Here is a 21,791-nt window from a genome sequence, read left to right as displayed (position 1 = left end):
CCTGTTCCCACAGCCGCACGGTCTGGCCTACACCAGCCACACAGGGCCCAGGGTCCCCAAGGGGATCTCCCAAGACCCTTTAGAGGCGGCTGTGGGGGCCAAAGGACAGTGGAGGCACAGAGAGGGTGCCATGGAGACTGGGCAGCACAGCCAAACTGGTCTGGCCTGTTACGGGTGGCACTGCCACCCCATCCCTGTGGGTACCTGCAGAGCTGGGCTGCCTCGCTTTGGAGGACGGCCTTGGGAAGCTGCTGCTCTCGGCTCCTTGTTTGTAAAAATTACCTATTTTTGTTCTCCACTGTGAAATTTTTTGTTATGAAAGTAAAATGTGCTTGTGGAGTCTTTATGGTTCAGAAGTGCCTGCGGTGGTGTATGAAATCCTTTCAGGCCTTGCCCGCGGTGAAAACCAGTGTCTGCGCATAGCGATGTGGGTGTGGGCAGGGCTCCTGGGGTCCCCAGACCCTTTCAGGCCCGTGGCTCCCTCTTTTCTGAGGCTCCACGTAGGAGGTCAGCCTTGCCACGTGCTCGCAGCCGCACGTCTCTGAGGGCTGAAAGCCACACTTCCCACTCAGGTTGTTTTGGATATCTCCTTATTTTTCATGATGCTGGATATTTGCCAGTGTTGTTCTAAGATTATTTCTCGTCAAAATTATTTTGTATTTTTTGGTTTTTTTTTTGTGTGTGATTCTGCTGACTTTGTGAAATTAATTTGAAATATTTTCTTTTTTATGTTCTTATACGTTAGTGTATGATCTGCTTTATTTTTTCTTTGGAGGTTATGTTTTTCAGAGGTAGGACCTAGAAAACTTTGTCGGTTTATTTCGTGATTATTAGTTTTATGATTTCTGTCCCTTTTTGGATATTTCTTAGGGAAATGATTCATTCTTCCATTTTCTTTTTCACAGTTCCTAGCATAGCTGTGAAAGTGGATTTGGATGGACTCCTGGACTGTGGCCATTTGGACCCTGATTTTCTAGGCCATAATTCTTTGATGATGTGTAAATTTTATTCCACGGCTCTTGGTCCTTTTTTTTTCTTTTTTCACGACTTGAGTCAATTTTGGCCACTCACGAAATGATCGAATTTGTCTGGGGATGGTGCCTTATGCCTGTAATTCCAGCACCTTGGGAGGTTGAGGTGGAAGGATCAGCTACGCCCAGGAGTTTCAGACTAGCCTGGGCAACGTAGCGAGACCTTGTCTCTACAGAAAATGTAAAAATTAGGCAGATTAGGTGGTGCGTGCCTCTGAGCCTCTAGTCCTAGTGACTTAGGAGGCTGAGGTGGGAGGATCGCGTGAGCCCAGGAGTTTGAGGCTGCAGGGAGCCAGAATTGCACTAGTGCACTCCAACCTGGGCGGCAGAGTGGGTCCCTGTCTCTAAGTAATATTAATAATCAAATTTAGTCAGAGCTCAGTCTTTATGTGTTAGTTGCTTTCTTATTAAATATTCTATTTTCTTTATCGTTCTTTATTTGTATCCCCTTTTCATTTCTGATTAAGAAGTTATGTCTCTTCCGTTTAATAATTAATGTTTAATGGTCAGTTCTACTCTTTTGTCTTCAAAATTACTTGTTTTTATTTTGATCATTCTCCCATTCTAGCTTTTTTTGGGTTTCAGTTGCTCTGCTCATCTGTTTGTATATGTTTTGTTCAGGAATGAAAGGCTGTAAGTTGTCTCTAAATACAGCTTTGGCTACATTTCCCAAGTTACTTTTACTTTGTATTTTATTATGAAAAATTTTATTTAGGAAAGTGGGAAGAATTTTATAGTGAATACCCTGTACCCACCATACAGATTTTACAATCTTTATTACGTAACTGTTCATCTAGCAATTTCTGTCCGTGTACCAACATGGGTTTTTTAAAATGCGTTTCAAAGTAAATTGCAGACATCAGTACACTCCACCCCAAATAATTCTGCTAGAATTTATGGTGCTTTTTTTTCTTTTTCTTTTGAAGATTGTATTTACATAAAATGAAATGCAGATCTTAAGTGTGCCATTCAGTGATTTCTGACAAATGTAGACACCTGTGCAGCTGAAATCCCGTTAAGGTTACGGACCGTCACCACCATTCCCTGGCAGTCCCGCGCCCCTCCCAGTCAGTTACCTCTTCCGCCTGCCCCAGAGGTAATAAACACTGTGTCGTCCTTTCTCGTCCACAGTTGAGTTTTTCTTGCCTTAGACTTCATATAAGTGGAATCATGTAGGATGCACTCTTTCTGGGTCTGGCTGCTTTTGCTCAGCGTAATGGTTTTGAAAGCCATCCAGGCTGCGTGTAGCAGCAGTCCATGCCTTTTGATTGCTGAGAAGTATTTCATTGTGTGAATACACCATTGGTTATTCACTTTCCTACTGATGGGCACCTGGGCTTTTTTCCATTTTTAGCTACTATGAATAAGGCTGCTCTGAACATTCTTCACAAGTCTTTTTGTGGACATGTTTTCGTTTCTCTTGGGTAAATGCTGAGGAATGGAATGCTGGGTCATAGGGTAGGTGTATGTTTAGTTTTATAAGCAGCTGCCAGACGCTTTTCTAGAGCGGTTGTACGTTCACGCTCCCACCAGAAGCCTGTGAGAGTCCATGCCCTGCAGCTTTGCCAACACGTGGCGCGCCGTCTCCTCAGCCTTGGCCGTCTGGTGATTGTGAAATGGTGTCTCACGGTGGTGCGTGGCGCGCCGTCTCCTCAGCCTTGGCCGTCTGGTGATTGTGAAATGGTGTCTCACGGTGGTGCGTGGCGCGCCGTCTCCTCAGCCTTGGCCGTCTGGTGATTGTGAAATGGTGTCTCACGGTGGTGCGTGGCGCGCCGTCTCCTCAGCCTTGGCCGTCTGGTGACCGTGAAATGGTGTCTCACGGTGGTGCTCGTTTTCATTGCCACCAAAAGAGCATTTTCATGTACTCCCTGCCCGTTTGTGTTTCAGCGTCAGTGAAATTCATTTTTCATGAGGCTTTTTGCCTTTTTATTATTGAGCTCTAAGAATTCTTTGTGCTAGAGTCCAGTCTTTGGTTGGATATGTGTTTTACAGATGTTTTCTCCCAGACTCTGACTTGCCTGTTCATTTTCTTAACTTTTTTTTTTTTTTTTTTTAAGGCAGAGTCGTGCTCTGTTGCCCAGGCTGGAGTGCAGTGGTGCGATCTCAGCTCACTTAAACCTCTGCCTCCCCGGTTCAAGAGATTATCTCCTGCCTCAGCCTCCTGAGTAGCTGGGACCACAGGCACACACCACCACGCCTGGCTTTTTTTTTTTGTATTTTTAGTAGAGATGGGGTTTCACCGTGTTAGCCAGGATGGTCTCGATCTCCTGACCTCGTGATCTGCCCACCTCAGCCTCCCTAAGTGCTGGGATTACAGGCTTGACAACTTTCTTTTTTTAATAAACGGGGGTTTAATTTTGAGAAGTTTAATTTATATTAGTTACTGTGTGTGTGTATGTATGTGTATGTGTGTCCTATTTGAGAAAACTTTGGCTAATCCCAAGCCATGAAGATATTATTCCTCTTTTAAAACTTTATACTTTGAACTTTCATATTTAGGGTTTTTTTTTTTTTTTTTTTTTCTGTCTTGAATTGTTCGTCTGTGTGATGTTAGTGGTTAAGCTCCTTTTTCTCCCCTAATGTGGATATTCAGTTGTTCCAGCACCATTTGTTATAAATACTTTTTTCCTTATTGGATTGTTTTGGTGCCTTTTTGAAAAATCAGGAAGTCTCCTGAGTGTGGATCTGTTTCTGGGCTGTCTTCTGTTCCACTGATCTGTTTGTTGCACCTTAGCAAATACCAGGCTGTCTTGATTACTAGAGCTTTAGCGTTAGTCTGGAAGTCAGATAACACAAGTCCTTTCTGTTGGTTTGTCTGTCTTAAGGTTGCTTTGGATATTCTAGGTCCTTGGCATTTCCATATAAATTATTATTAGCTTGTCTGTTTCTTTAAAAACAACAAAAACCTAGTGGGGCTGTGATTGGGATTTCATTGAATGTATAGATCAGTTCAGAATTACCATCTAAGCAAAGCAGATCTTCAGGTTCGTGAACGTGGTGTATCTCTCTGTTTAATTTTCATCATCAGTGTTACATAGTTGTAGTGTAGAGGTCTTACATCTTGTAATAAGCTTATTGCTAAGTATTTTTATAGTTTTTTATGCTATCTTAAATGCAGTTTTTGTCAGCTGTCTGCTAGTATGTTAAAACACAATTGTTTTTTTAAAATACTGATCTTGTATCCTATGAATTTACTAATATCATGATTGGGTCTGATAGTCATTTGGTAGATTCCTTAGGATCTTTAGAAATGCATAGTTTCTGTATGTGTGGATTTTTTCATTCAATTTGCTTTTTTTTCCCCAACATATGTTGAAATTTTTGCTGTAGATCTGCACGTGCCACCCCCCGTTGTCTTTGTGAGGACAAGCTCGAAAACTATCCTTGCTGTTCCTCCCCCTTGCAGGGCCCTCCCATTCCTGGAGGCCTCCCCTAGTCACTCTCTGTCCCTTGCTTTGTTTTGTCTTGTCCACACACCTGCCCGGTGCCTGGGTAGTGCCTCCATGCTCCACCACACAGCCTGTGCCCCAACCATGCCGCAGGCAGTGGCTCCCCACGTCCCGTGGGCGGGAGGGTGGGTAGTTGGAATCACACACATGTCCCAGTTGACTTTCCCAACCCTTGGTTGTCCTCCTAGGCGGCATCATTTGCTTTAATATCCGATAGTCCTACTTTCTTATTGCTTGTTCTTTTTAAAAAATGTCTTTACTATTCTTATGCATTTAATTGTTTTTAAAAAATAAAATTTAGAATTAGCTGCACAGTTTTGACTAAAAATCCTGTTGAAATTTTAATTGAGGCAGCATCAGATTTTTCTGGAGCAACTGACAGAGAAGAACTGCACTCTCCCGTGGGTTCTCCTGGCTGCGTGGAAGCTGGTGTTTGTGTGGGGCCTCCCCTCCCCCAGGCGCCGCAGATGAGAGCAGTGCTGAGTGTTCCCAGGGCATGGGTCCCGCCCGCCACTGCCTCGCTCCCTCCCTCCCCTCTCAGAATGGAGTGGGCCAGGTGGGACTGTCGATATTGTGGTCGTCTTTTCCTTGCTCTGATTTATCATTGAGTGTCTAATGTTTTGCCCTGAAATGCGATATTCACTGTGGGTTTCTAGCAGCTCATCTCTGTCAAGGAGCTTCCTTCCGTTTGTGGTTTCGTTGTAATTTTTCTCATTCGTGGGCAGTGAATTGTGCAGAATCCTCTGGACACTGGTGGTGGTGACCACAGGCTTTCTCGCCTCTTGAGTGGCCACTGTGGAGGGTCACCCTGAGGCATTTCCCAGGAGAACCATCCTTGCATGCCTGAGGCTCACCCTGCTTGGGCACAAGTATCATTCTTTTGAAAGGCTTCTGGCTTTGACTTGCAGGGGTGCAGGCCTTTGTGTCTGTGCTCATGAGAGCCACACGCATCTGCTTTGCTTTCCCTGGCCTGGGTCTGCAGCCTGTGAAGGAGCCACCTGGCCTGGCCCGCCCCTCCCTACCCCAGTTTTCCAGGGTGCCCTGGCTCTCTTTTGGATGAGGTGCCGTGTAACGTGTCTACCACAGTCCCGGCAGGATTGAGAAGTGCTGGATTCTTACTTTATGTTTATGATTCCTGAGGCTGTGGAGAGCTGGTGTACACCTTCCAAGCTCTCAAGCTGCACTGGGGGCTGAGAACCCAGAGGAAGGGTGGTCTTTGTCCCAGGTTCTTGTCAGCGATTTGGAGCCAGGTAAACACTCCCTGCTACAGGGACCCAGGGCAGGGTGGCATCCCTGACTTTGGGTTGGTCAGGGTGGGCCCTTCAGTCCTTGCTCCGTGAGTCACCTGCCCTGGGGGCTGAGAGGGGGCACTGCCATCCCAGACAGCGGGATTGGAGAGGAGCTGGCTGTTGGCACCTCTGGAAACCTGGGCACTCCTCCCGGGGGGCACAGGTGCTGCCATGCCCGGGCCTGTGTCACGAGCTGGCAGTGTTTGAGCTGCAGGCCTGTCCCACTGGGTTGCCCTGAAGAGAGCAGGCTTTGTCCGCACTCCACAGCCTCCAGGAGCCACGTGCAGCGAGCAGCATGTCCAAGCATGTGTTCTCTTAGCAATTTTGAAATAAATAAATTTTTAAATTAAATCAAATCCCAAGGCCATGCCCCTTCTCTCCAGACCCTGCCCAAATCCCTTCTGTAGTGTGGAGGCCTCAGCCCTGCCTGCCACGCCCCATGGCCCCAAGCCCTCAGGTCTGTCCTGGGGCTCCTCCCCTTCCCTCTGGGGAGCCCTCTTCCTCCTGGGAACAAAGCTGAGCCTCCCAGGCTGTGACTTGCCATCTTAAGTTGAGGACCCCTTTCCTCATTTTCCCCTCTGCTCGGTAGCTGTGTGCACTCCCCCAGGCGTGCTCCGGCCTCGGCTGCCAGCATCCCTTTGCAGGAGAAATCCTCAGTGGCTGCAGCTCCACCTCATTGTCAGCCCTGTGATTAAAAAGCACAGCTCTGTCATTAAGGGGAAAAAAATAACTCAGGCCTGCCCACCCTACAGGTTCCCGGGGCGGAATGGGGGCGACAGCGGGAAGGAGAGAGGCAGCAGGGCTGGGCACCCCGCCAGGTCTCTTGTGGGCCAGGGGCTCTGGGCCTGGGCTCCTCCTCCGCCTCTTGCTTGCCTCTAACGTCGTTTCTCCTTCCTTAGAAATCGAAGCCATAAAACTGGCTGAGCAGAAGCACAGGGAGGAGCGGAGGCGGAGGGCCACGGTGGTGGTGGGGGACCTGCACCCGCTCAGGGACGCCCTGCCCGAGCTGCTGGGGCTCAAGGCTAGCAGCCGGCGCCAAGCCCACAGGTGAGTGTCCGGGAGGGGTGGCCTTGTCTGAGCTGTGGGGCTGACCCGGGTCCAAAGGTGGAGGGATATGAGCCGGACCTGTGGGCCACGGTGGCTCTTGACCCTGCAGAGGCCAGGAGCTGGGGCTTCAGCTGGTGCTCCACGCAGGTACCCCGTTCCCAGGGCGTGAGTTCGTGAGGCTGGCGGGGGCTGTGGGGGACGTTTCGGGGGCACCCAGGCCCACCCTTGTGAGGAGCCTGGTGACTTTGCTGATGCCGAGCTCCCTCGAGTGCCCCTCCCCCCACACTGGCCACAGCTCCTGCCAGGTCCCACTGGGGGTCCCCGCAGCTCCCTGTTCTGCCACAGCCTCCGTCCTGCAGAAACCCTGCTGTGCTCAGCCGAGGCTCCTGAGCACCTACCATGCTCTTCCCATGCCTCTAACGGGGGCTCCCGTCTCCCCTCCGGAGTGGACCTTTCCCTGACGCCCGCCTAATGCTGCACACCCTACCCTGCCCCTTACTCCGTCCCATAGAGGGTGGCCCATGGGGATGGCTCAGGCCTGCTGTCAGGCATGTTGAGGGTGTGGGACCCACACATGCAGGCCCCTGGACACACATCCCTGGAGCTTGTCCCCTTGGGGTGGGAGCTGCCTCGTGCATCCTCCCCAGGAGGGCCGGGGCCTGATGTGAGTGCGGCTGCTCTCCCGAGCTGTACCTACCTGTGTGGGAGGCACTTGCCGCCCAGCCTCACCACGGGTCTGGATGTGGTTTGTTCTTCAGGGAAGAGGCAGGCCCCTGCCCCACCCTTGGCTGCTGGCATCACAGTGCCCCTCCCCTGCGCCCTGCTGAGAGCTGGGGTGGTGGATTGTGGACCCTTAGTGCGTGAACGGCTGAGCCAGCAGGCCTGGGCCTCAGTGAGGCCCCTCCGCCCTCCTGCCCTGGGCAAGGCCTGGTCCCCAGCATGAGCCCTCCTGACGCACTGAGATGCTCCCTCCAGAACCCTGTCACCCAGTGAGCCATTTGCCAGTGGCAGGTTCCTTGTGCCCTGGCAATGTGGATGTGGCCCTGCCAGCCTGCTGTGGTGTGTGCGACCCAGGACAGCTCAACCAGGAGGGCGGCGGCTGCATGACCCTCGCTGTCACCTTGCAGGGGACGCAGCCTGCCGATACGCTGCTGCCTGTGGCGCCTTTCTCCTGGCAGCTTTTCTTTTCGGCTCTTTGTGCCTGGGTGACGTGCGGGCGAAAGGAGAGCAGCCTCCGCCCTTCCCCAGGGGCTGGGAGGCACCGCCCGGGTGTGGGTGCTGAGGCTTCGGGCTCAGACAGGAGCTGTGTAGTCACAGCCCAGCTTTCAGAGCTGGCTGGAAAGAGGCCGGGCTGCTCTGTTCTGTCTCAGCTTCCGGGCCTTCCTCATTCATTTGTGCATCTCTAATTTTGCCTTTTCTTTCTTTCCTTCCTTTTTCTTTCTTTCTTTCTTTCTTTCTTTCCTTTCTTTCTTTCTTTCTTTTTCTTTCTTTCTTTCTTTCTTTTTCTTTCTCCTTTTCCTTTTCCTTTTCCTTTTCCTTTCCTTTCTTTTCCTTTCTTTTCCTTTCTTTTCTTTTTTTCTTTTGACAGAGTTTTGCTCCTTTTGCCCAGGCTGGAGTGCAGTGGCTCGATCTCAGCTCACTGCAAGCTCCGCCTCCCAGGTTCACGCCATTCTCCCGCCTCAGCCTCCCGAGTAGCTGGGACTACAGGCGCCCGCCACCGTGCCCGGCTAATTTTTTGTGTTTTTAATAGAGATGGGGTTTCACCGTGTTAGCCAGGATGGTCTCGATCTCTTGACCTTATGATCTGTCTGCCTCAGCCTCCCAAAGTGCTGGGATTACAGGCGTGAGCCCCCGCACCTGGTCTTATTTTGCCTTTTTAAAAATAATTTTCCTTCTCCTACTAACTTTCCATCTGAGAAGAAAGCAGGGGCTGTGTGCAATGTCAAACCTGGGGTCCATCCTTTCATGGTCCAGCTGCCCAGGCCCGGGGGTGGTAGGTCACGTGCTGCAGGCCCAGGCAGCTCCAGCCGGCATCCCACGGTGGAGCACTGGGTCCAGACTAGGAGCGGCCGCCGAAGTGGAGATGTGACGACCGAACATTCCTGGTTCTTGGACAAAAATGTGACCCTGGTCAAGTATCGTTTCCCTGTTTTCAGTTTTCTCATCTGAAAAATGTGCTTGGGGCTCGCAGAAGGGAGAGAGCTGTGTAAACACCCAGCCCCCAGGCCGAGGAGGATGTGCCCCTGCCTCAGGGCTGTCTGCGCCTCTGTGCTGGGCTGCTCTCAGCCCTGAGAGCCTCCTGTCGCTGGAAGTCCCCGTCCCTCCTCAGATGAGACTCAGGAAGCAGTGCCTCCTGACCCTGGTGGAGCTCTTGGAATGGTCCCTGTTTTAGACAGGCTTTAGAATCATAGAAAATGGCAAAGATGGTACCGAGAGCTCCGTGGAGCTCCGGCATCCCCGCGTGCTTTTCCTGTGACGTCAGTGTGGTGTGTTTGTCACATAAGGAACCAGTATCAAAGAGAAATAGTGAGCTGTAAGTAATTAATAGTTAACTAAAGCCCATACCTTAGGTTTCCTTCATTTTTCCCTAACGACCCCTTTCTGCCTCAGGATCCATCCAGGATCCCATGTGACAGTCAGACGTCACAGCTCCTAGGCCCCTCTTGGCTGTGAGTTTCTCAGACTCCTCTTGGTTTGGTGACCTTGACTGTTCTGAGGAAGCTGTCCCTCAGCTGGGATCTGTCTGATGTTTTTCTCATGGTAAGGAAGGGACTGAGTGTGGGGACGAAGCCCCCAGAGGTGGAGGCCCACTGTCACTCCACTGTATCGGGCACACCCTGTCACCGTGACTGACCACTGTGAGGCTGAGCTGACCCCTGGTGGGTTGAGGCCCCCCCTCCATGCTGTCCTCTCTGGAAGGAAGTCACTCTGCAGCCCTGGCTTGGAGTGGGGGTTGTGCTCCACCTCCTGGAAGACACAGCAGTGACAAAGATTGCTTGGAATTCTGCTGGGAAAGGAGCTTTGTCTGTCCTCCCCGAGTATGTATCGGTCATGCCTTGGTGTTGGTCTGGACAGATGGATGTTTAGTTTACGCTCGGGGTTATCATCCAGCACTACTTGATTTTGGTGCTGAAACTGTTCCAGCGCTGGCCGCTGGGAGTTCTTGCAGTTGCCTCCGGCTCCCTTTAGCCCCATTGAGGTGGGGATTGTGTTTTTAGCTCTTTCCCACTGCCCAGCACCAACAGGTGCGCCAGGTGCATCTTGGACATCTCCTGCCAGTCCTGCTGTTTCTCTAGGGAGCTCTGACCCTGGTATTGCAGGAAGTGTGAGACCCTGGGATCTGGGGCGCGGCGTGCCTGGGCGGTGGGCCATGTCTCTGGGAACTGCACCTAGGTCCCAGCAGGCAGGTCTCTGCCCCACTGACCACCACTCATGGACTCTGATGTGCTCTGGGCTTGAGGGGTCAGCAGGCGAGCACCAGTTTCCTGGGAGGCTGGAGGATGGACAGCCCTTCCTTCGCAGCCTGGAGCCCTGTCTCCCACTTCTCCCCTTCCCACCTAGCGGGGAGAATATCTGGCTTGGGCTGGCAGAGCCGTCCTTGTGGAACCCAAGCATTGGGTCCTTGCCCCGCGGCCCCTCCCAACCCTCAGTCCTCTCAATCCCCTGTCCTGGCACCCTGCCCTGAGGGCCTCATGCTCCTGGGGTGCGGGGTGCAGAGCTGGAATCTCAGAGGCCAGGGCAGGGCCCATGTTTGGGGATCACGTCGCTCCTGGCTGGGAAGCAGGCATCAAGCGACACTTGACCCCGGTGACCCCCCAAGCTCTGGACCTCGGCCTCCTGTGTGCGCTTTGTGGGCGATTGTCAGGAGGGGGATGGTGGTGATGTCGCTGCTCCTGCCTGGAGGGAGTGCCGTGGGGACTGGCGAGGGTCCACACTGGGCAGAGCTAGGCTCGAATTCCTCCACGGCTTCCTGCTGTTAGGCCTCTCGGAGTCGCGTCACTGCCGGTGCTGCCCTACGGGTCACCTTGGCCCGTGACTGACTGCCCAGCACTCTGTTCCCAGGACCCTGAACTCGGGAAACCCCACTGGGAGGCTGTGCGTCCTGCCTGGGAGGATGGCATGTGGGACGTGTGGGTGGGGGGCGGTCCCTACAGTGGGGAGAAGGAGGTGCTGCGCCTGGCCCTGTGGGCACTGCAGCCACCCTGGGTGCAGCTCCTCTGCTTTGCGACCTTGGGAGGCATTGGTCCTGCCCCCACTGCTATTTCATCTCTTAAAGTGAGGGTGCAGCTCCGGGGCCCAAGGTTTCCCCAACCAGGAAGGCTGCCCTGGGCCTGAGCTCAGGTCTCCTGACGCCAGCACGTGGCTTTCCCCACTGAGGGCTCTGTCCTGGCACCAGGGGTGCACCTAGAGGAGGGGGCCCCACGCTGACGGCTTCTGCAAGGGTGGGGACCCAGGACAGCTCTGGGCAGTCGCTGAGGGAGCTGCTGCTCAGGGGTGGACTCAGGGAGGGGGTCAGCCGGCCAGAGGGGCAGAGCTTCTGCATCGGGGCAAGGGTGGCCCAGGAGAGGCCGTGGGGAGATGTCATTGGCCCTGGCAGAGCCCCTGGGATGAATGGAGCTGTGGCTTTGAGCGGGCGGAGGAGACGGGAGACGCGAGGGGCTGTCATCTGCCGGTGTGAGCAGGAAGGGATGGGGACTGAGTCCTTCCCCAAGTCAGCACAGAGCCAGGGTTAAAAGAAAGCGGGCACTGAGGGCTATTTTGGGCAGACACAAAATGTCTGTCATTCATATTTTAAGAGATCCATGAATAAAAGATCAAGTCTCCTGGCCTGAGGACTCCGCGGCTCCACCTTCCCGCCGTCCTCTGGGTCCCACCTCACTGTGTGGACGGCAGGTCTGGGAAGGCACCTGGTGTGGCCCTGAAGGTTTTCTCTTCCTTTCAAGGCCCAGGTCGCTGTCGCATCTGAACGTTCGGCCAGGTTGGCAGCTGCCTTGGCCAGCTGACCACAGGGAGTGCAAGTGAGCTCCCAGAGATTCCCACGGTTACCTGAGGGTGAGAATTTCCGCAGGGAGCCAGAGCCTGCCTGGGGTGGACGTCAGAGATGAGAGTGTCCTGGCCCGCCTGCACCCTGAGTCAGGGCCCAGCGTGGTGGTTTGGAGGTCCCAGAACTAAAGGGAATAACCAGCAGCACTCAGGAAACCTCCTCAGTTCCTCCACCTGTCCATGGGGGACCGCAGCGCTCGCTGGTACCCCCCCCCCAATAGATGCAGGCAGGGCAGAATCTACGGGGGGGTCTGTGCCCCGTCCCCAGGTTCAGTCATCAGGAGGGCAGGTGCAGCTCCCCACTGTAGAATAGCATGCGCCTTCTAGAGAGAGGACTTGGGGACATGTCGGCATGGGTGGGTGACTCAACCTTCCTGGGAAGTGGCGTGTGCTGTGGGAGTGGGACTGGCTCTGCCTGCCAGGGTCATCTGGCCTGAAGCGTGAGGTGTTTGTGCAGCCTGCCCTGGCCAGGCAGGTGGAGTGGAGATGCTGTGTGTCGTGAGACGTGTTCCTGGCTGACCACTCCCTCCATGCCCCACGGAGCCAGGAGGAGCTGCAGGAGTCACCAGGTTCCATGCGCAGCAGCTTGGGGCCGGCGGTCACAGGACTGTCAGGCAGCTGCACTGCTTGTCCGGGTCCCGCCTCCACGGCCACAGTGCAGCATGGAACTTGTGGTTCTGCAGCGGTTTGGTCACCTCGGCCACCACGATGTCTGCTCCAGGAAGGGAGGAGCCAACCTCTGCCCACGGGAAGGTGTTCAGGGGATGCTGGGTGCTGACTAACGTGGCTTCTCTGTGTCCACGGCAGGGAGAGGGAGAGCAACAAGCCCCGGCCCTCAGAGCTCAGCCAGATGAGCACAGCCCAGAGACAGCAGCTTCTGTGAGTGCCCCCACCCCGCCCACCTCCCCGGGGTTCAGCTCCCGAGTGCCCCCACCCCACCCACCTCCCCGGGGTTCAGCTCCTGAGTGCCCTCACCCCGCCCACCATCTCCAGGGGTTCAGCTCCTGTGTGCCCCCATCCTGCCCTCTCCAGGGGTCCTGAGTGCCTTCGGCCTGCCCTCTCAGGGGTTCAGCGGCTGAGAACCCCACCCCGTCCCCCCCAGTCCCCTCCGTGCTGCTCCACTAGCTCCTGCCTATCCACTGCAGGAGGGCTCTTGAGTGCAGTCAGGTCCTGTGGCCCTGGGGCAAGGCCCGCCTCCCAGGAAGGCTTCCAAGGAGAGTCATGGATCTAAAATGATGGGTGGACGCGGCCCCGCCTCCGCCCCTCCCCTCCCCTCCCCTGGCTGGTTGAAACCCGGATGGTCATGTTTGGTTCTGTGGCTGGGCACTGCGGCCCCCAGTTAGCAGGGCTAGGACCCTGTGATTTGCAGAAATTTGTACTCAGTTGTCCTCTTGGGGTACAAAAACCTGCAGACCACGCTCTCTTGCCTCTTTGTAGACTCAGCTCCAGTTTCCACTGAGGGACATTTTACGCCCTTATAAGATGGTTTTAGTTAAGCTACTGGAATGATTTTTTTCTTTGTTTTTGAACTGACTTTGCTAAGATATTTCTCAGTAGGGAACATTCCGTGTCAGTTTCTACTGAGGCCCATTGTGCCCTTCCAGTGTAGAATCTGAAGTCTGTTTCATGAGTACGGTTGTGTTTAGAAGCTGGTGTCAAATGGTAGCTCCAAAGGTTTCTTTATTGTCTTGGCTTTTCTTCAGGGGCACCAGTTACGCATTTACTGCATCTCTCTAATCTGTCTTCCATCTCGTGTTCTCTAATCCATTTTTACTCTAGACACTTCGTCGTGTCTAGAGTGAAGTATAGACAGTATAGTAAATTGCCTTTTTTAGTTTTTTAAAATGTTTTTGTATTTATTTTTTAGAGACAGTTACTTGCTCTGTGGCCCAGGCTGGAGTGCAGAGGTGTGATCAAGGCTCACTGAAGCCTCCGCCTCCTGGGCTGCAGTGATCCTCCTGCCTCGGCCTCCTCAGGAGCGGGGTCTTCCTGTAGATCTTTATGTTTGTCCTCTTTGGTTTGTGCTTCTCTGTTTATGAACTGAGTTCTTGCCAGGTCAGTCTTGTCTGGAGACAGTTTGGAAACGGCAGAGCCCTCTCCATGTAGCCATCCTCCTGCCTGGCCTCCCTCTCCACCTCTCCCCAGTGTACAGCCTGGTCCAGGGAGCCCCTCCCTGCCCGGACAGGGTGACAGGTTTTCCTCTCGCAGACTATCTGTGGCCCGCACCCCTTGGTGCCCCCACGTCCTTGGGGTCGCTGCATTTCGAAGCAGCTCAGGTTAACAGGTCTCTTGGTTTCATGAAAGATTGAGTTTGGTTTCTTGTTGCTTCTGAGAGGAGAGCGGGAGGCCCCTTGTTCACTCCGTGTTCTGTGTCCGTGGTGCTTTCTGGCATGTGTGGACAGGGCTCAGGTGTTTGAGTGGCTTTGGATCCTTCAATCCCAAGATTCCAGTGGGAAGCAACAGTGGCCCCTCCCTGGGTCGTGCTCCCCGGGGGGCTCCGTGTTGGGCGTGAGCCTTGTAGCTCCTGGGGCTGGTGGTCTGTGCCCCACGGCTGCTCCCATGTGTACCAAACCAAGGAAAGGGCTGTTCTCTCAGGTGGGAGGGCCCTGTCTGTGAGTCTGTGTTTACGGTTGTCCAGGATGGCACCTGGAGGCCTGGCCCAGCGTGGGAGTCACACAGTGCCAGGGGCTCTGAGCCCGTGTCCCATACCGTGTCCAAACTCGGGCACAGGCACAGGCTCCCCCTGCAACCCCTCCCCGTGCAGCTTCTCTTCCAAGCGTCACTGTCACGGCTCCTTTCCTCCCCAGCTCTGACCCAGGACTCTGCCCGATGGACCATAGTGCTAAGAACCTGGCCTGGGCCTTCCCTGGCCTCAGCTCCTCATTTGCCCCTGGTGGGGCCTTGTTGGGTCCTGATAGCCCCAGAGCTCACTAGTGATGTCCAGGCTGTGACTGAGGCATTTCACCCTGACTTTACGGGGAGTGTCCCAGCTGCCATGCTGGGGCCAGGGTGGCAGTGGCAGGAGGAGGCGGTGGTCAGTGACTAGCAGAGCCCTGACCGCCTCCTGCTGTGGAGATGGCCCCAGCCCCGCTGTCCTCGGTGGCTCTGGTGTGTGGGCACCCTGCCCAGGCGGTCATCCAGTGGGGTGTGAAGGAGCCTTGTTAGCTGCCCCCGAGGCTTCTGTGCCTGAGATGGGACCCATGTCACCTTTGTGTTCCACCGAGCACCCCTCTGGGATGCCGGCAGCTGCTCTGTGTTTAGAGCAGGAGCTGAGTGGCTGCCAGGCTGGGTGGCGGCTGGGGTGAACTGGTGCTGTGCTGGGTCGTCGCCGTGGCACCCATCTGGGGCTGCCGTGCCCCCCTCTGCTGCAGGCCTGTGCCAGCTCAGGCTCTCCGGCTCTCGACTCTCCTCCGTGTGCGTCTATTTTGGTCGCCTGTGGAGGGAGCCGTCTTTTATGTAAGGTGTGGTCTGCAGGGCTTGTGAGGTGCCGTCCCGTTTCTCAGCCTTCGCAGCAGCCCCATCAGCCCCAGACTTGCTGCCAGGGCCGGGTGACACCTCCACGGCACACCCCACAGTGGGCACTGCCAGGGCCGGGTGACACCTCCACGGCACACTCCACAGTGGGCACTGCCAGGGCTCTGGGACGCATGTGGCTCCACGGCACACCCCACAGTGGGCACTGCCAGGGCTCTGGGACGCATGTGGCCCTGCGGGCCCGGGGCAGCCTCTCCCCTCCTGCTGGAAGTTTCCAAGACCCCGACATTCAGTCCAGTGGTGGCCCCAGGCCTCTGCCATTCATTCCGGTGTCCGACGTGCCTGGGTGTTGAGGGGCTGAGCTGTGTCGGATCCTGGGGGTGCTGAGGGGCCTGGGGATTCCTACCTGCTGATCTGTGGTCTCCATTCTTTCAGTGAGGAAGAAAGGACCCGGTTTCGGGAGCTGCTGGCTAGTCCGGCCTACAGAGCCAGACCCCTGGTGGCGATCGGGCAGACGCTGGCCCGGCAGATGCAGCTGGAAGGTGGCAGCGAGCTCTGACCAGGGCAGTGGGCGTGCCCCAACTCCTCAGGACACACGTGTGAGCCAGGTAGAGAGCGCCAGCCCCTCGAGGACCATGATCTGAGCCTGGTGGACGCCCTTCCCTCTGGTCGGTTGTGGGACTCAATAAAGAGCTCTGTGAACTTACCCTGCACCCCCAGGGCCGTTCCCATGAGCTGCTCCCTGATTCACAGGGCTGGGCCCACCCTGGAACAGCTGCCCCTGCTCTGCTCAGGACGACAAGCCACATCCCTCCTCTGGCAGCTGCAGCCCCCACGCCAAGTCAGGGCGGGCCGTGCACAGGGTTTGTGGGGACTGTAGTTGTGGAGGCCCTAAATCCGTCCCTGAACTGGCACCGGTGCCCCCAAGCTAGCCCCCTGGGAGGGAATTGTGCCTGGGCGTGGCCCCAGCTGTGCCACCAACCACCCTGATTTACTTCAGCCTCAGTTCCTGCTGCGGCCCTGGTGGGATCCAGGAGCACTGAGGCCTGCAGGGGCTGCCATGGGGGCTGGCTTGGGGCCCTCCCCACCTGGGGGTCTGTTTCCCTTCCAGTCTCCCTTGCCACCCTCAGTGACCAGGGACACAGATGGCCCTGGCAAGGCCCCAGCCTGCTCTTTGCCTGTGTATGCACCCCCTGGGCTGTGCCCCCAACCCCAACCATGCCCTCGCCCTTCCCAGCTGCTCCAAACCCAGGCAGCCCACTGCCTTGCTCTGGGGGCGGAGAGCAGAGGGTCCTTCTGCAGGGAGGAGACGCAGAGTGGGCCCAGCCCTGAAGCTCTTGCTGACCCAGAAGCAGGAGAGGGCCTTTTTTGTTGCTGGAAGCCCTGGTATTTGAAGGTTTGTTGGACTGTGAATCAGTGACTGATCAGTCCTTGTTTTCAGGGTGTGGAAAGCAAGGGGGTGGTGCGTCCCCAGGCCCCTGAGGCCCAGCTGGGCTCCCCCTGCCCCTGCTCCCCCACCCCAGTGCTCTGCGGGACCTCGCTGGCCCATGTCCTGCAGCAGGGCTGGGCAGGCTGGGCGTGGTGGTGCACCCCACTCGGGGTGTCTGGGAAGTACAGAGCAGGACCACTCTCAGCTCCCAGGCAGGGGCCCAGCACCCTTAGCCTTCCCAGGCTTCCTGGGGTGGGGGTAGTCCCAGGGGCTCCATGGCCTTCTGGCTCCAGGGCATGTGGGTGGCCCCTGTGTGCATGGCCCCTCTTGTCGTGAGCGCCCGTGGTCCAACCTCCCCGGCCCTGCCGCCTGCTCAGGGTTCAGAGCCCCAGCAGCCCCACTAAAGGCTTCCTGGCCAGTGGGTGGCCGAGACGACTTGGAGCCTGCATCCCTTCTGTTCAGTGTCCTGGCCCTTCCCTGACACGAGCAGACACGGCATCCACAGAGACAGCCTGGACACCCTCCAAGGCCCCGATGATGGGACAGACGGGCGTACAGGAGCCACAGGCAGCGGATCCCACGCTCTCTTGGGTGGCTTCTCGCTTCAGAGGAGCTGGTCACAAACCAGTGCTTACAACAAAACCATTTCTGTGGTAGAGCGAGTGCTGGGAACAGCGTCTGTGGGATGCAGGCAGGGCAGCGTGGTGGGGAGGCGGGCGGGGGCGGCTTCCACTTTCTCCAACATCCTCATCCCATGGTCTGGGTTTCTTGTGAAAAACCTGGCCGGGCGCAGTGACATACACCTGCAGTCCCAGCACTTTGGGAGGCCAAGGCAGGTGTATCACTTGAGGCCAGGAGTTCAAGACCAGCCAACATAGTGAGACCCCATCTCGACGAAAAAAATACAAAAATTAGCCAGGCGTGGTGGTGCGTGCCTGTAGTTCTAGCTACTGGGGAGGCTGAGGTGGGAGGATTGCTTGAGCCTAGGAAGCCATGGCTATAGCGAGCCAAGATTGCGCCACGGCACTCCAGCCTGGGTGACAGAGCGATCCTGTCTCTAAAAAATAAAAATTTAAAAACCTTCTTGCTTCCTGGTTTTGAAATTACTCCTGTCTGGTTGTGGCTCGCAGCCCCTCTTCTAGGGATCCTTGCGGGCTCAGGGGCCTCTAACTCCTCCCTGGGCGAGCAGCCCCTGGCGGTGCCTGAGAGTCGCGTGGAGGAGGGTGCTGTGGAAGGACAGCGACGGGCAGGAGTGGCAGCAGGTGTCCCATCGGCTGAGATGGACGCAGATTGTCCCAGGGAAGTAGCCCTTGATGGTATTCCCGCGGGTGCCACCCCAGCAATCTTTGCAGGTGCAGAGAGCCCGACCCTCAGCCATGGCGGCAGCTGGGACGGGGTCGTCCCATGACAGAAGAGTGTCCAACTGTGGGGTTCGCCGTGGCTGTCAGCTGAGTTCTCCCGGCCACCATTGAGAGGGAGGCTCGAGGCAGAGGACGGGGCATGTGTGTTCTCTGGACAGACACCTGGGGTAGAGCCCCTGCATCAGCAGGTCAGAGAGGATGACTGTGGGAGCTTCAGGAGAAGGAACATGAATCACCCAGTCATCGATTTAAACACGTTCTACAGTTGACTGGGCTTTCGTGCCTTTTAGACCCTGGGGCCCTCGGTGCGTTTTTCGGAGTTAAAGGGTTAACACAGCAGGTCAAAGCCTCCTGGGGCCTGGAGGTGCCTGCGTGACCCTTTGAGAAGCTCTGGGCTGGGACGGTGGACGCCGGGCTCGAGGCCCACAGACCCAGCCTGGGCACATCCTGGGTGCCTCAGCCCCAGACCCAGTGTTGGCATATGGGGGGCTGTGGGGCACAGTGGGAGACAGGAGAGGCAGTGGGAGGAGCGCCCCCCCCCCACCCGCCGCCAGTCCCGCAGGAAGGGCAGTGTCTGGTTGCCCGGGGTGTGGGGTGTTGGCCAAAGGAACAGCAAATGCCAGGCCCAGGGTGAAGGGCTGCTGGCTGGGACAGCAGCAGGCCCTAGGGGGTCACCCTCCCTCAGCCCCGGGCAGGCGCAGGTCCTCCTTCCAGGCGCCTGGGATCTCCTTTGTCCCTGGCTGTCCTCAGTCTTCAGCCCCCAGCCCTGGGCAGGCCCAGGTCCTCCTTCCAGGGGTCCGGGGTCTCCTTTGTCCCTGGCCGCCCTCAGTCTGCACTTAGTGTGGCCACTCCAAGGGGGGCTGAGGAAACCCCTCGCAGCACCCACCAGGCTTCTGCGATGCCCACACCCGGCAGCTGTTGGATCCGCCTTTCCCCAAGAAAGCCCCCGGCCCTCCTCCCCTTCCTCTTGGGCCCCTCGCTGAGTGAGCAGTCCCTGTTCCCGGGAGCTGTGTGTCTGTCACCAGCTGCCGCCCTGGTCCTCATGCAAGCAGGGACCATCCCCACCTCTCCGGGCCAGGCCCCGCACACCCTGACCAGCCTCGCTGGCTGAACAGTTCCTTTCCTGGAGCTGCCGTGACAAACTGGCACACAGTGGGGTCGTCAGACAACAGCACATTGTGTGTGTCCCGCAGGCCGGTGGTCTGCACTCAGGGTGTCGGGAGCTGCGCTCCCTCGGGCTGCAGGGCAGGGTCCTCTTTGCCTGTCCGGCTGCTGGTGATTACTTGTGTTTCTGATTCCAGACACTTCCTCCTGGTGCCACAAATGCCAGCAGCCCTTGGTGTCCTGGCTTGTGGCCACGTCGCTCCCGTCCCTGTGTCTGTGACGTCCTATAAGGACACCGGCCACGTTGGGCTAGGGCCCTCTCTACTCCGATGTGGCCTTATCTTGACTGGCTCCAAATACTCTGAGGTTCTGGGGGACGTGAGTTTTGGGAAATCTCCGATCTAGGGGGTGGACTAAACCCTCGAGCACCAGGGTTTCAGATGCCCCTGCTGCAGGTGGGAGGGGGCCTGCAGCTGGAGCTGGAGCTGAGCACCGTGGGTGTGATGGGGGCTGCAGAGGTGGTGTGGGCCTCATGGCCAGAATCTGGGGCCTGGGCGGCCGTAGGGTGGCTGCTGATGGCCACGAGTGGGCTGAGGCTGGGATGGGACCGTGAGGGAAGGAAGGTGGAGGCTGTTCCAGGGCCCTTGGGGGCATCCATGCCGGCTCCCCTTGCCCAGCTGGACCTCTGGCCCCTTCTCAGGGTCTGATCTCCCAGTTCAAAGAGAAGTACCGGCCCCTGCCTTTCTTTGTCCGCACCCTCCTGGCCTGGCCACGATGCTCCTGGACACTTTGGGGCCCTGGTTTTCCTTCTTTCCTCATCGGAAGGAAAGCTCCTGAGAGCAGGGTCTTTGCTCTGTGCGGTGTGGTCAGCTCCAGGACTGTGCACAGATGAGTGTCGCTGAACGAATGGGAGGCAGGAGACAGCGGGGCCTGGGTGGGCCCTGCACACACAGCCTGCTTGTGGTGTCCACAGGAGACAGCGGGGCCTGGACGGGCCCTGCACACAGAGCCGACTCCAGCGTGCTGGTGGGCCTCTCCCTGAATTGTCCATCTCAGCCTGCCCATTCCGCCTTCCCCTGTGGGCAAGCGCGATGGGGTCCACCCGGATCACCCCAGACGTGTGGGTGGGTCAGCTCCCGGCAAGGGGTGTGTTCCGTGCGGCATTGCTGTGGGAGGCGGCGGGACTCTGTGCTGGCCCTGAGGGCTGGCTTGCATTCGGGTCCTTTGCTCCACTGCCCGGATCGCTGGGCTCTGAGAGCGTCCCACACGAGGGATTTGTCTAGATGAGGCCTGCACCTGGCTTGTCCAGGCCCCACAGCGCCCTTGCACCAGCCTGAGTTTGTCCATGAGTTGTTACATCAGGTCTTTGACCTTTGTGTTGCGTGGGGAGGGAGGGTGGTGGCTGGGGCCGCATCGGGCAGAGGCAAGGCACAGCCGCGGCCCCCAAGCTGGTGAGTCAGGGTTCTGTGCTGCTTGGAAGCCAAGTGTTGTACAAACACCAGGCGTGTTGCTTCTGGAATGTTCCCTGTGTGGTGATAAAGCCGGTGACGGCAGCCACTGTCATTGCTCCGAGACGCTGGTGGGTGCTGGCTGCCGCCCAGGCCTTGTCTGCCTGCAGCCCCTGGCGGCCCCTCCAGCCTGGTGGGTTCTCAGCTGCCACCGTGACCAGGGTTTTCCAGGGGCGCCACTATCAGCCAGTGCTTCCAGGATGCCGGGGTGGCCCCTGGCGGGCGGGGAGGCAGGATGCTGGTCTTGCCTTTTCCCCTTTGAAATTGCCGTCCTGGGGCTTCCATGCCAGGTCCTGCCTCCTGGCGCTGAGACCCTCGGGTCTGTACGGAAAGCTCCGTTTTTTTAAAGTCAAACAGACTGAATTAAAGTGTTTTTTCCAGAGATGTTAAAATACTGTGGGCCAGGATGATAACGACAGGCCTTTTCCTGGGTTGTTTCAGTCTTCCTGAAGATTAAGGAGTTTTCATTTAAAAATGTTTGGTGGGATGTTACTTAGAGAAAACCGGTGATGACATGTTTTCTGATTCCAAATACTTCTTCCTGGTGACACAGATGCAGAGGCGCCTGGGGCCTGAGAGTCCCTGCAAGGCCGTGGAGCACAGGCCTCATCTCCCGGTGGCCCGAGCCACTTAGGACAAAAAGCCCTGGAGCCCTGAGTGGGGAAACTGAGGCCTGCGAGGAGAGAGCCTCCCTCCCCAGCCAGCCAGGTGATGGGCGCTGACATTCAGGAGCACGGAGCTTCCGGCTCTCCCCTCCATTCTCAAGGTCAGCGTCCACCCGAGACCCCGTCTTACTTGCTGAACCTCCCACCGTGCTCCGGTCTGTGTGAGGGGGACTGTGGCACACACTCCGGTGTCCCGGGAGGAGCGGCCCCCCAGGCGTCACGGGGCCGGAGGCAGGGTCCGAGACAGGATGTTTTCCATTTGAGCCCCTCCCTCCCAAACTCCAAGTTCAGGGGTGGAATTCGCACACTCACACCCCCCTTCACACACCCCACACATCGCCCCACACACCCTTCACACCCCCCACACACACACCCCACACTCACACCCCCC

At 56.7% G+C, this 21,791-nt stretch overlaps 1 protein-coding gene across 2 annotated transcripts in view; it reads left to right on the top strand.

Annotated features, from left to right (window-relative positions):
- Positions 1-16,079, top strand: part of FAM207A (family with sequence similarity 207, member A) — a 36,131-nt gene extending 20,052 nt beyond the window's left edge. The window contains exons 2-4 of one of the 2 annotated variants that reach the window (XR_001008485.1): positions 6,669-6,816; positions 12,671-12,738; positions 15,769-16,079. Coding sequence is in view for 1 of the 2 variants with exons in the window: in XM_012002473.1 (XP_011857863.1) it covers positions 6,669-6,816; positions 12,667-12,738; positions 15,769-15,892 (344 nt within the window). In the remaining variant the exon portion in view is untranslated. Of the gene's footprint in view, positions 1-6,668; positions 6,817-12,666; positions 12,739-15,768 lie in introns of both variants that reach the window. The other variant, XM_012002473.1, reaches the window with a different exon arrangement.
- Positions 16,080-21,791: the final 5,712 nt, after the last annotated feature.

This window comes from Mandrillus leucophaeus, unplaced genomic scaffold (genome assembly GCF_000951045.1).
Source record: "Mandrillus leucophaeus isolate KB7577 unplaced genomic scaffold, Mleu.le_1.0 Scaffold69, whole genome shotgun sequence".
In the NCBI taxonomy this organism is placed as follows: domain Eukaryota; kingdom Metazoa; phylum Chordata; class Mammalia; order Primates; family Cercopithecidae; genus Mandrillus; species Mandrillus leucophaeus.
This window is presented reverse-complemented; position numbering and strand designations above follow the sequence as displayed.